Source organism: Lupinus angustifolius, chromosome LG20, assembly GCF_001865875.1.
Source record: "Lupinus angustifolius cultivar Tanjil chromosome LG20, LupAngTanjil_v1.0, whole genome shotgun sequence".
In the NCBI taxonomy this organism is placed as follows: Eukaryota; Viridiplantae; Streptophyta; class Magnoliopsida; order Fabales; family Fabaceae; genus Lupinus; species Lupinus angustifolius.
Window position 1 is genome coordinate 11,587,490 of NC_032028.1, and position 11,489 is coordinate 11,598,978.

Here is an 11,489-nt window from a genome sequence, read left to right on the forward strand (position 1 = left end):
AAGAATAAACAAAGGTGTTTGTCTCTTTGGTTTATCACTTTATAGAGTATTTGGCATGTGAGGAACAAGATTGTTTTTGAAGAGGTTCAATCATGATGAAGTGTTATAACTTATCTTCTTATATTTTTGATATGTTTACTTATTAATTTTCGGAGTTATGAATAAGAGTATCAATTGTTATCCTAACTACTTTTTTATTTCTTAATAAATTTAGTTCCTCATAAAATAAAATAAAATACTCACCCCGAAAAATATATATAAATTGGAGTATAAATTGGTAAGTATTAGCCAATAGTGATAGACTGATAGTGAAAGAATCAAAAGCAGGAAAGGAGTGTTACCACAAAACGGACGGTGTTGATACATCTCAGATCTCTCTCTCCAGCGTCCGATCCACCCATTACACACATACTCTCTCTCTCAGGTGATAATCACACTAACAATTCCATGTCTTTTATTTTTTTCTCTCTTCACTGTTCATTCATTCCACTCTCTCCATTACTTATAACTTCTTCTACGGTTTTTCACTTCCTCCCAATTTCACCATGATCTCTCACTCCCTTTTTCAATTAGGGTTCCGACGACGATGTCTGAATCCCCTGTGAGTCCAGGCGGCGGCGACGGCGGAGGAAGCCACGATAGTGGGGACCACAGCCCCCGCTCCAATCACAGGGAGCAGGAAGGGTTTCTCCCTATTGCTAACATCAGTCGAATCATGAAGAAGGTTCTTCCCCCTAACGGAAAAATTGCAAAGGATGCAAAGGATATTGTTCAGGAATGTGTCTCTGAGTTCGTCAGCTTCATTACCAGCGAGTAAGCTTCAAAATGTGATTATTCATGCTTTAAATTGTGATTTCTGTGGAATTAAGCCATTTGTTTTGACTTAAAGAAAGTGATTCAGTAGAAACTTATTTCTTAATTCTAAAAGCTGAATTTCTATTTTTCTTCGGATAAACTTTTTAATAAAACCTCAGCAAAATAGAAAGTGAATCTCCAGAAGTTTTTTTTTACTCTTAAAGTTGATATTCAGTTTTTTTCTCGGGATGAAAGTATTTACAATAAGCTAGGTCGAATAAGCTTAATGATTTTTAACTATAAAAAGGGCTTTATTTTTTGTAAAGGCTAGACAATTTGAGCTGTTAATCATGTTGATGTTTAATAGGGCGAGTGATAAGTGCATGAGAGAGAAGAGGAAGACGATTAATGGCGATGATTTGCTATGGGCAATGGCTATAGTGGGCTTTGAGGAATATATTGAACCGCTCAAGATTTACCTCACCAGATACAGGGAGGTAATTTCAATTTTCACTTTTTTTCGTTTAAGTACTCGAGTTCATTACTTCATTGCATGTTGTTCTATATGTTGAGAAGGTCCTTAAAGAAAAAACAGTGTTAATATATTCCAATGCTTTTTTCCTTACCAGTGCCAATGAAGAAATAAATAAAAGGCTTAAGTTTTCTTTTGAAAACTACACACACCACCTATCCAAATATTAAATACATTGTTTGCCAATATGAACTTTCTTATTGCACTGGTTAGCATTTGTTTTATTTTAAATTTAAACGTAACTTAAAATTATCAAAATGAGCATAAACATTTTGTAATGTCATCATGTATAGGTTTCACTGTGAATCTGAGTTTGTAGTAAGTAATTAAAAACTAATTAATTTGGGGTCTTTTCTGGTCTTCGGCAACAAGCCTTGTAATCTGAATGGTTTATGCTTAAGTATTTAGTTGGGGACTATGATGTTCTATAGGCTATAGCATACCATTTTGGTTTCCTGCAGTTAAACTCTGCTTTGCACTGACCGTAACTTTTTTTTCTTCCTTTTTTGCTTGTGGATTTCTCGTGGACTGATTGTGAATATTGCAGATTGAGGTAATTTTGAATAAATAGATTTTCTACTCTGTGATTGTTTTCAGTTTGACTGCACTTTTCTACTGTGTTTGCGTACATATATGTTATGGCTTGTCAAATTGTGCTATGCCAGGGTGATACCAAGGGTTTAACTAAGGGAGGACATCCACCTTCCAGGAAAGATGTTCATCCAAGCCCAAATGCTCAGGTGGAGTGTGTATATATATATGCGCTGCTGGAAGTATATTAGAATACAATGACATCTGATGTTGGCCTATTATGTTGTGAAATTTACAGTTTTCTCATCAAAGTTCTTTCTCGCAAGGTTTTGATTACTCAAATTCTCAGGTTAGTACCCTCTAATGTTGTATATCTCTTGCCCGTATTTCAATGGTGTTGTGTTGATAAACTAGGAAGTGTGGTTATGAAATGGGAAACAAATACAATATGACATGGACGTGGGAATACATTAAAATTTGGAACATGACAAGACTTAATACATGACATAAAATTATATTTTAAGAATTAGTATGAGTTATTGTAAACATAATAAAATGCTACGTTTAGTTGACAAAAATGAAGATGCTAAGGTTGCTGTTTAAACTCTTACTTGACTGCAATGTAATATGAAATAATGATGCTTCATTTCTGGAGTTTCTAGTTTTAAGTAATCCCTTCTCAATGTATGAACTTTTATTTGAAACTCACTTTAGTCAAAAAAAATCCTCATTATGTCGGCTCTAATTCCATTTGGATTTTTTTATTTGGAGAAGACACACTGCTTAAAAGGGCCCCCTCTTTGAATTAATACTTGCTAATCACTAACTACAAGTTAGCTGCATATGCCCTCATTGAAGTCCTTGACGAAAAGTTGTATGAATAACAGGTTGCTTGTAGGTTCAATGAATTTACTATCTTCTCTATTTCACTTTTTAAGCTTCTTCTAGTTTATTTGGAGACATTCAATAATGTGTACCATGTATTGGTTTTTTTGGATCTAGTTATTAACTAGTGTATTGGTTTTTTTGGATCTAGTTATTAACTAGTGTATTGTTAATGATTCCACTCCTTAATGCATAGCAAAATTATGCCTGAAAAGTCAAAACATTATGTTGGTGAATCCCGGGTGAGATGAGCTCTCTTAAGCAGTAAGGTTACCTATCCCTCAAGATGTCAGATATGCCTGGCTGGCTATGCCGTAGTAGTGACTTTATTAATCCTTCCTTGTCTTCTGAGAATCAGAGGGAAATACGTTGCATCCTTTTCACGATTAGTCAATCACTCAATTACAAATGGTACTGCCATTTTTTCTTTGTCATCACTGTGTTTTACACCATTCATTCCCAAAATACTGTGACCATTTTTAAATTACAGGTGTAATAATTTTTCTTTAATATCATATATTGGTTTGTCATTTTGTAATACAGAAAATCCAAATGCCAGTTTTACTCAATTAACAAAGGGTTAATGGTGACATTATTTCAAAAGTTTCATTACAATTTGGAATCATTTTTCCTGGAGTTTGACATATTAGCCTGGTTATTACTCATTACCATCTTGATGATGCTACTTTTATTTGTAATGTGGATTTTTGTTCTCTATGGTTTGAGTTATATCTTGGTTTAAGTAATGTTTGTTGGTCAAGCCACAAAACTTTTATATATTGAGTTTATGATATTGATTTACACTTTCTTTCAATTTTCTGTTTCAGGCTCAACATATGACGCTTCCTTATCAAGGCTCTGAATAGATATTTTAGTATGCACCCTTGGCATATTGAAAACAATTTGTTATGTGGATATGGACTTGGAGATGTTGGTTTTTTGATACTACCAAGGTATCCCTCACCTTTTTTGGGTAAGGAACTAATCTCGTGCATATGTGTTTGTCCCTCCCAACAAGTATTAGTTTCGTTGAAACCTGATATTATTTATTAATTATTTAGATTTTTGCATATTATCTTTGGAGAAATTTTGTTATCTAGAGTTAATTGCATATTATCTCTGGTTTCATCATGTGTCTTGTAGAATGAAGATCCCTCTTCATTTTGTTGGACAGGCATTTCTATTTAGAGTGAAAGCCATTTTGCCCCAAAAAAATTGTGTACCAAGAAAAATTGGAAAATCCAAATTGCTCCTTGTAGATCTAGCATGTGGGTGAAACTATAGTTAAATTTTATGGTGGTGCCGTGAGAAATGAGTGAACCGTTGAAAACAACCTTTTGAACCGTTGATTTTGGGTCAATATAGTATAATGCATCATCCATTTTAACCCTTAACCTGTGAAGTCATGTACTGGTTTTGAATCCCGTACTGTACTTTCTTAATCAGTCCCTTAATACGGTACTGAACTCATTGACGTGGTGAAAGGTAACTCACTAAAAATTTACATTGATAGTATAGGTGAGCAAAACCCTATCTCCTTATCTGATTTACCCAGTCCACATTGCATGTATCAAGTTCAAAATTATATCCATTTTAAAATAGGCAGGCATGTAGTTTTGTAGTTTTGTCCATTAAGGCAATACAAATTTGCAGATTTTTTGTGGGCATGGGTAAAATAGGCAGGATAACCCATTTTGTCATCTCTAATTACAATTGTTAGTAGCTATACAACTCCATTAAATGAACTGTCTGCCTAACTTTTGTTTTATTCTAAGTTAACTTGATTTCATCCGGTCAACTTGGAATTTTTACAGTCCAACTGAACAAGTTAAGAATGCAAATAAAGTCATTTACAAGTCCGGTCATTAATTATACTGGTCATTAATTATAGAGTAAATTACACTGACACCCCTTGAGTTTTAGTGAAATTACATAAACTATCCCTCACTTTTCTAAACTTACACAAACTTTCCCTAGTTTTATACTTTCATTATACTGACCACCCCTGTATAATAAATAAGTGTAATTTTTTTAAACAAAAAATGTGATAAATGCAATTAAGTTAAACAAAACATGATATATTGTGTAGACAAGTCTAAATAATATACAAATCAATATATATTTATTACTTTTAGTTCGTTACACTACATTATAAGAGTGATTTAAACAATATTTCTTTATAATTATTGATCCATTTTGTAACAAAAAAATAATAAAGATACATTAATTTGTATATTATTTAGACTTGTCTACACAATATATCATGTTTTGTTTAACTTAATTGCATTTATCACATTTTTTGTTTAAAAGATTACACTTATTTCTTATACAGGGGTGGTCAGTGTAATGAAAGTACAAATGAGGTTTGTGTAAGTTTAGAAAAGTGAGGGATGGTTTGTGTAATTTCATTAAAACTCAGAGGGTGTCAGTGTAATTTACTCTTAATTATATCTCAGCATCCGGTTCTCTGCGTTCTCATAACATTCCCTTTTTTTTTAGATTAAATTGATTCACCTAAAAATTGAGCAATCAAATTCAGGCTTCACTCCATTTATTTATACGTACATATACCCCACAATAAAACTAGTGGCCTTCCCCACTACATATCATTTGTTACAAAGCTTGAAAAATGCGGAAAACCGAGTTTTGCGTAAGACCATTTTTTATATGTAAAAAAGGTCGTTTCTACTGTTTTCCTGTCTAATAACATTATGGGAATGGAGTATATCCTCCTGCCAGTGAAATCATGACATGTTTCATCATTTTCTATAAAAATATTTTTAAAAATAAAAAAATAGCACACATGTCACATTTTTACTGACTAGAAGATATAAATTATCTTCTTATATAAGGAGATACATTATTCTCTTTACATATTACCTTCCATATCATTATTTTTCCTAATTGACCTTTTATTGGTTTTTGTTTTACATGGTCAACCCAAAGGAATAGAGATTATCTCTTTCACTTTATATCCTTGATAGTGTTTATCACCAATTATGATGTGTCATTCAATCAAATAAAAAAAATCATAAAAGCAGAATTATGTTAGTTAATAAAATTTGATTGGACAAAGACTGAAAGATACAAAGTTTTTTACGACAAATGATCTTTAATTCTAACCCAAACTCCCAAACATGAGAATCATAATATTTTGTGATATTTTCTCATTGTGTGCTATTCTATTTCGAATAAATATTCATTTATACCCTATAATTTATGTTTATGTTCATTATCCATCCCAACATTGACATAGACAAGTATATCTATCATTCGTTAGATGGTTGAGGCTTCAGAGTTTGATTACTAGACTTATGCTTTGGGACATAGCTGAAATGATGTAATTTTAACTTTTCTAATATATTGGAAGAATAGCGACATATACAATAAATATCTTCATCACATGGGTAGCGTCAATTTTCATCATGCTATTTAACTATATAAACTCTATTCACATGCCGTCAACCAAACTATATATTACAGTATTTCATTTGAGTCAAAGTTTTTATGTCAAAGTTTTGTAAAATTAATTTACAATGAAATTTTGTGTAAATGACATTTTTGTTGGTCTGCGTATAGTAGCTGAACAATTTAGAAGTGTTAAAATAATTGGTATTTTAGATCTTACATGGTGTTTGTACTTCCTTTTGATTTTGGTTTAATATGCTTGTAATTATACATTTTACTCTTTTTTTAATTGCGGTTTAGTTAAAGAAATATTTGTTAATCAGAAAATGCGAAAGATTTTTCATGCACTAGATTGATCTTTTTTTTTTAATTTTTAAGGAAAATGTGGGCGATTAGTTAAATATAGCAATAGACCATTTCTATCTACTTTACATGACCACCCCAATTTTTTTGCCCCTAATGCTTTATGTATTTCATACTAGTGTTGGCATCATTATCAAATAGAGAAATTTTCTGTTAAAAAGTTAACACTAATGACTACTTATTGGTTGGTTTTTTTTTGCTTTGGAATGTATCTGACTGAGCCATTTGTTCCATGTTGCTCCTAGTACTAATAGATATGTTTTTTTCCTTTTCCTTTTTCTGATTCAATAGAATCAAAACCATTTTATGAAAAGTTTGCACTTATGTTTTGATGGGTTTGTTAATTGATGCAAAATGGACTAGTTATCTTCTCTATCTCTGATAATGACTAAGCCTATGAAAAAAAGGCCTATTAAGCTAAGCACTAAGTCTTAATTTAGTGATCAAGAATAGTGCAATATATTCAGTTAGGATAAAAGGATATAAGAGAAGAATTCGAAAGCAACCAAATGGTTGTAGCAAGTATTCTGATCCAGCATTATCTTGTAACGTGTAAGATATATTAATTTTATATTTCAATTCTCACTTTCCTACAAATCAAAAAGCTATATATAAAATGTTGAATAGTATTAAAAAAAATAAAATTGTATGTCTCTCCAAACTCTATGAATTTTATAAGTAGTCATTATAAATTGTCTTTTATTTTTAATTATCCTTTAAGTTTCATTAGTTGATGGCATTAGTATTTATATAAATATATTGTTAAATTAGTAGTATCACATTGTTACAATTAAATATAAATTACAAGAGTAGCAATGCAATAATATAAGTTAAAAAACGCTAATACCAAGAGGAATTCATTATCATAATGCAAAATTGATTGATAATCAAACAATTAAATTTTAGAATTAAAAGTCATCATACAATAATATTATTATATATATTAAATAAAATAATAATGAAATAGTAGTCCAAGTTAAAACAAAATGGTTGAGTTAGAATTTTTTATTCAGATGAATGTTATTATTATTTTTATGCACCAATTTTTACCATAATTAAAGTTTAATGGATAATGAAATAAAAAAATAGTTGATATCACTATTTGTAGGAATCATAAAGTATAATGTTTTCCCTCAACTTTTCATGTGTAGTAATCTTATACTATAAGACTTCAGACCACTACCACTTAAGTCATACTAATTGTTAATTAATCTTTCCATGATGGGATATTTTGTATGAAAAGTAGAACCTTATCACTTTGGGGCCCTAAGATTTTTTAACAGTTGTCGACGTGTACGTTTATTTGCACCATTCTCATTTTTGTGATTTTTTGGAGTTACCTTCAAGTTGAATGGCACTATGGATTTCACAATTAACAATACTTCATTCTTTCTCCACAAGTTGCATAGTCCATCACTATGTGGCTATACATCACTAACAAGTCGTGAATCCAATGTGATTTTAGAAGTTTTAAAAGAGTGATATAATTCAATGGTAATTGCAGTTTTACCTACCACACCTCTTTACAATTTTGAACATAATTGTAATAATGAGGAAAGGAAAAATATCAAAATATTTCATCTGAATTAAAATTCTCTCTATTAATTGAGAGATAAATAATTTAAAAAACAAAGAGATAATATTTTTAATAACACATATATCCTTTTAATTAGAATAAAATTATACTTTTATGAGTTTATCATTAAAAACAAAAGGAGAAACGTATTTTATATCTCTATTAATGGAAAGTATCTTTATTCCTTCAAATATGTTATTTAGTTTATAGTTTTAAAAATTAGAAAGTATTTAACTTTTAACATGTAAGCAAAATATTAATAACTAAATTTTCAATTATATCTTAATATTAATATGAGAGAATTAGTGGAATAATATTAATCAAGGATACTTACTAAAGAAATAAAGGCTAAATATGAAACACATGAAGAAATTTTATGGGAGTTAATTATCTATATTAATGAGTTATATTGATATATGTATTTATATCCTAAAAGACAAATTTACCAAAAAAAAATCCCAGGAAAAAAATGAATACTAGTAGTTTAAGCCTTGTTAAATTTTCAGGATGACCAAATGTTAATAGTTAAATTCTTGTGAGCAATATTTAATGGGAGAGACAGTTACACACTCATAAAGAAATTAATTTTTTACCTAAAACATTAAGAGAAAAAATACCGCTTTAACGTATGTATGTACAAATTTAATATTTACAATACATTTAGACTATTTTAACACGGTTAGAAATGAAATTAATACATAATATCATTTATAAATAGAAAGTGCAAAGTATTAAGAATAGCACTAGCATATCTTAGCCTATGTTTTGATGAAGACAATGTTCTAACAAAGCTTGAAGATGGCTCAACAATCAACATGCCTTATGCTCATTTGGTCATATCAGGACTAGGATATAAATTGAGTCTATAATCTAAGTAGTCTGGGATGTGTACCATAGTAAGTGAGTATAGGTTAGGTGAACCAAGATGCTAGTCTCTTAAGCCATCTTAATTGAACTATCATATTCATGAGATACATCATCTAGTTAATCGTATGTTCATGCATATATCATACATGTCATATGTGCATATTAGGCATAATATAATTGGCAGAGCATGTATATATATTGTACATAACATATGAGAGGTCTGCCTTTTGAAATATATGCATAATTGCTCTAGTTAATCGATTAACGTGGTAGCTTAATCGATTAACATAACTGATTTTCTATTGAATATGTGTTTTCTATTTTAACTGGCTTGTATGACATTCTGTTAGTCCGTTAATCGATTAAATGGTAGTCTTAATCGATTAACGAGTCTGTTTTATGTTATAACTGAAATTTGTTTCTGCTGTTGTAATTGCTTAACTGTTTAACTATTTTTGCAACGGCTTAAACCACTTATTCTCCATGCTATAAATATGTTGCTTCACTTAGAACTCATAAGAATTCATTCTATTTGCTTAGCTGTTTTAAAGAGCATTTGCATACGTATTTTTACTATTTTTCTGCAAGAAAGTAGCATGTATGGGAAGAGAGATTATGTTGTTTCTGCAATAACATGCTTTCTATTTCTGCATAGTTTCATGTTCATTTTAATATTGCTCACATGATCATGCATTAGATTTTGATAGAAAGAAACCATTTGTATACTGATAATTGATTAACTCATTCTTACATTGATGGCTTAACTTATTAGAATAAGGGTTAATCTTAGAGTCTTTATATTGTAATATCTTAAGCATTATGTGCTTAGTGTACCTTGATCTTAACGTGTTTTTGTGTAGTCTGGATCTGTCGTGTGTTTTGTGTAGTCTGGATCTGTCTCATGGTGTAAGATCACCACAAAGATTGAAGTTCTTCACCAAGGCAGGGAGGTCTTGATTTGAGGATAAGATTCTTGGCTGGGGCTAGTTCGCAAGAAAGGTTTTCTCAAGAGGCGAAAGGGTAGAGTCAAACCAGGTTTTAGATATCTTAGATATCAAGAAGGGAGCATCCCTTGTGCTTGTAAATTGAATTGGTAATTGTATTCTTAATTCAATATTGTGAAGAAAGAAAATCTCCCTGATCTAGAAGGGGAGGCCTGGATGTAGTTTGCAGTGGACCGTAAACGAATCAGGATAAAAATACTTTCAAAGCTTCAACATCACAACCCAGTGAAGAGATAAACGATGATGACTCCGATTCAGACATTGACGATGAAACGCTAAATCTCCTTGTTCGAAAATTTGGAAACTTCTTGAAAAAGAAAGGAGGGTTTAGACGATTCCAGAAGAAAGAAGCACGTGAATCAACCAGGAAAGGCAAGACAAAGGAACGCTTCACTTGCCACGAATGTGGTAAGCCGGGACACATGAAGTATCAGTGCCCCACTTACTTAAAAAGAGTTGATTCAGAAAAGAGCACTCCACGGGAAGTTAAGTCAAAGAAAGCATACATTGTCTGGGATGTACCCGAGGAAAAAACAACATCAAGTACCTCGGATGAAGAGGAGACCGCGAAGCTGTGCCTAATGACGACAACAAATGAGGCTTGCGGATCAGACAGCAAGGATACTTCAGAGAGATATATTATGATACATCATCCTCTTCTTCTGATTCTCCCTCATATGAAATATTATATAGTGCTTATGTTGAGATGCATGAAAAACTTAAAAAATTAGCAAAAGTAAGCAACGAGAGAAAACGAATTATTTTGCTAAACCAACAAAAGATAAATCAATTGAGAAAGAGTTAGATGAATTAAAACTAGAAAATGAAACCCTAGACCTAATTTTTTCTTGCACTTCATGCGATTGCTCAAAAATTAACTTATGTCAAAACACTACTTGTGAGTCTTGCGAGGACTTGAAAAACCAAAATTTTAAACTAAATGAAAAACTCATAAAACTTACAAATAGTAAACAACAATTAGACACTCTGCTTAGCAAAACTAGGAATGTTGGTAACCATGCTGGGTTAGGCTATGTTCCTCCATCCCATAAGAAAAGACCATATAGAAGACCTCTAACATGTCAATACAGAAATAAAAATAATAATAGAGTCCTTACTTGCCATTACTGTGGCACATATGGCCATACATCTCATGCATGTTATATCAGGAGATATGGGATACCCAGTGGTGTTTAGATACCTAGTGGCGTTTACACTTGGGTAAGAAAGGGAAAAAGCTCCCTCATTACTAACACAAAAGGACCCAACATAACTTGGGTACCTGAGTCTAGTAGATGATCTATTTTGCATGTATGTCTTCGAACATATGGACAAAACTGGTATCTTGATAGTGGTTGTTCGAGACATATGACTGAGGACAAGTCGAAATTCCAAGACTTGTCGTTGAAGGAAAAGAGATTTGTCACTTATGCAGACAACAACAAAGGAAGAATCTTGGGCACTGGAAAGATTGGCAACTCAACCCACACAATAATCGACAACGTTCTATACGTAGAAGGTTTGGAAC

General features: G+C 31.5%; 1 protein-coding gene across 2 annotated transcripts; it reads left to right on the forward strand.

Annotated features, from left to right (window-relative positions):
- On the forward strand, positions 310 to 3,961 carry LOC109335215 (nuclear transcription factor Y subunit B-1-like). Of its 2 annotated transcripts, XM_019571327.1 has the most exons (7): positions 310 to 424; positions 574 to 813; positions 1,163 to 1,292; positions 1,875 to 1,880; positions 1,993 to 2,067; positions 2,157 to 2,207; positions 3,571 to 3,944. In XM_019571327.1, exons 2-7 carry the CDS (start codon positions 587 to 589, stop codon positions 3,607 to 3,609), a joined length of 528 nt encoding a protein of 175 aa, XP_019426872.1. In that variant the 5' UTR covers positions 310 to 424; positions 574 to 586; the 3' UTR covers positions 3,610 to 3,944. The 2 variants fall into 2 exon arrangements, with proteins under 2 accessions (XP_019426872.1, XP_019426873.1); XM_019571328.1 differs by lacking the exon at positions 310 to 424 and having other exon boundaries at positions 453 to 813; positions 2,633 to 3,961.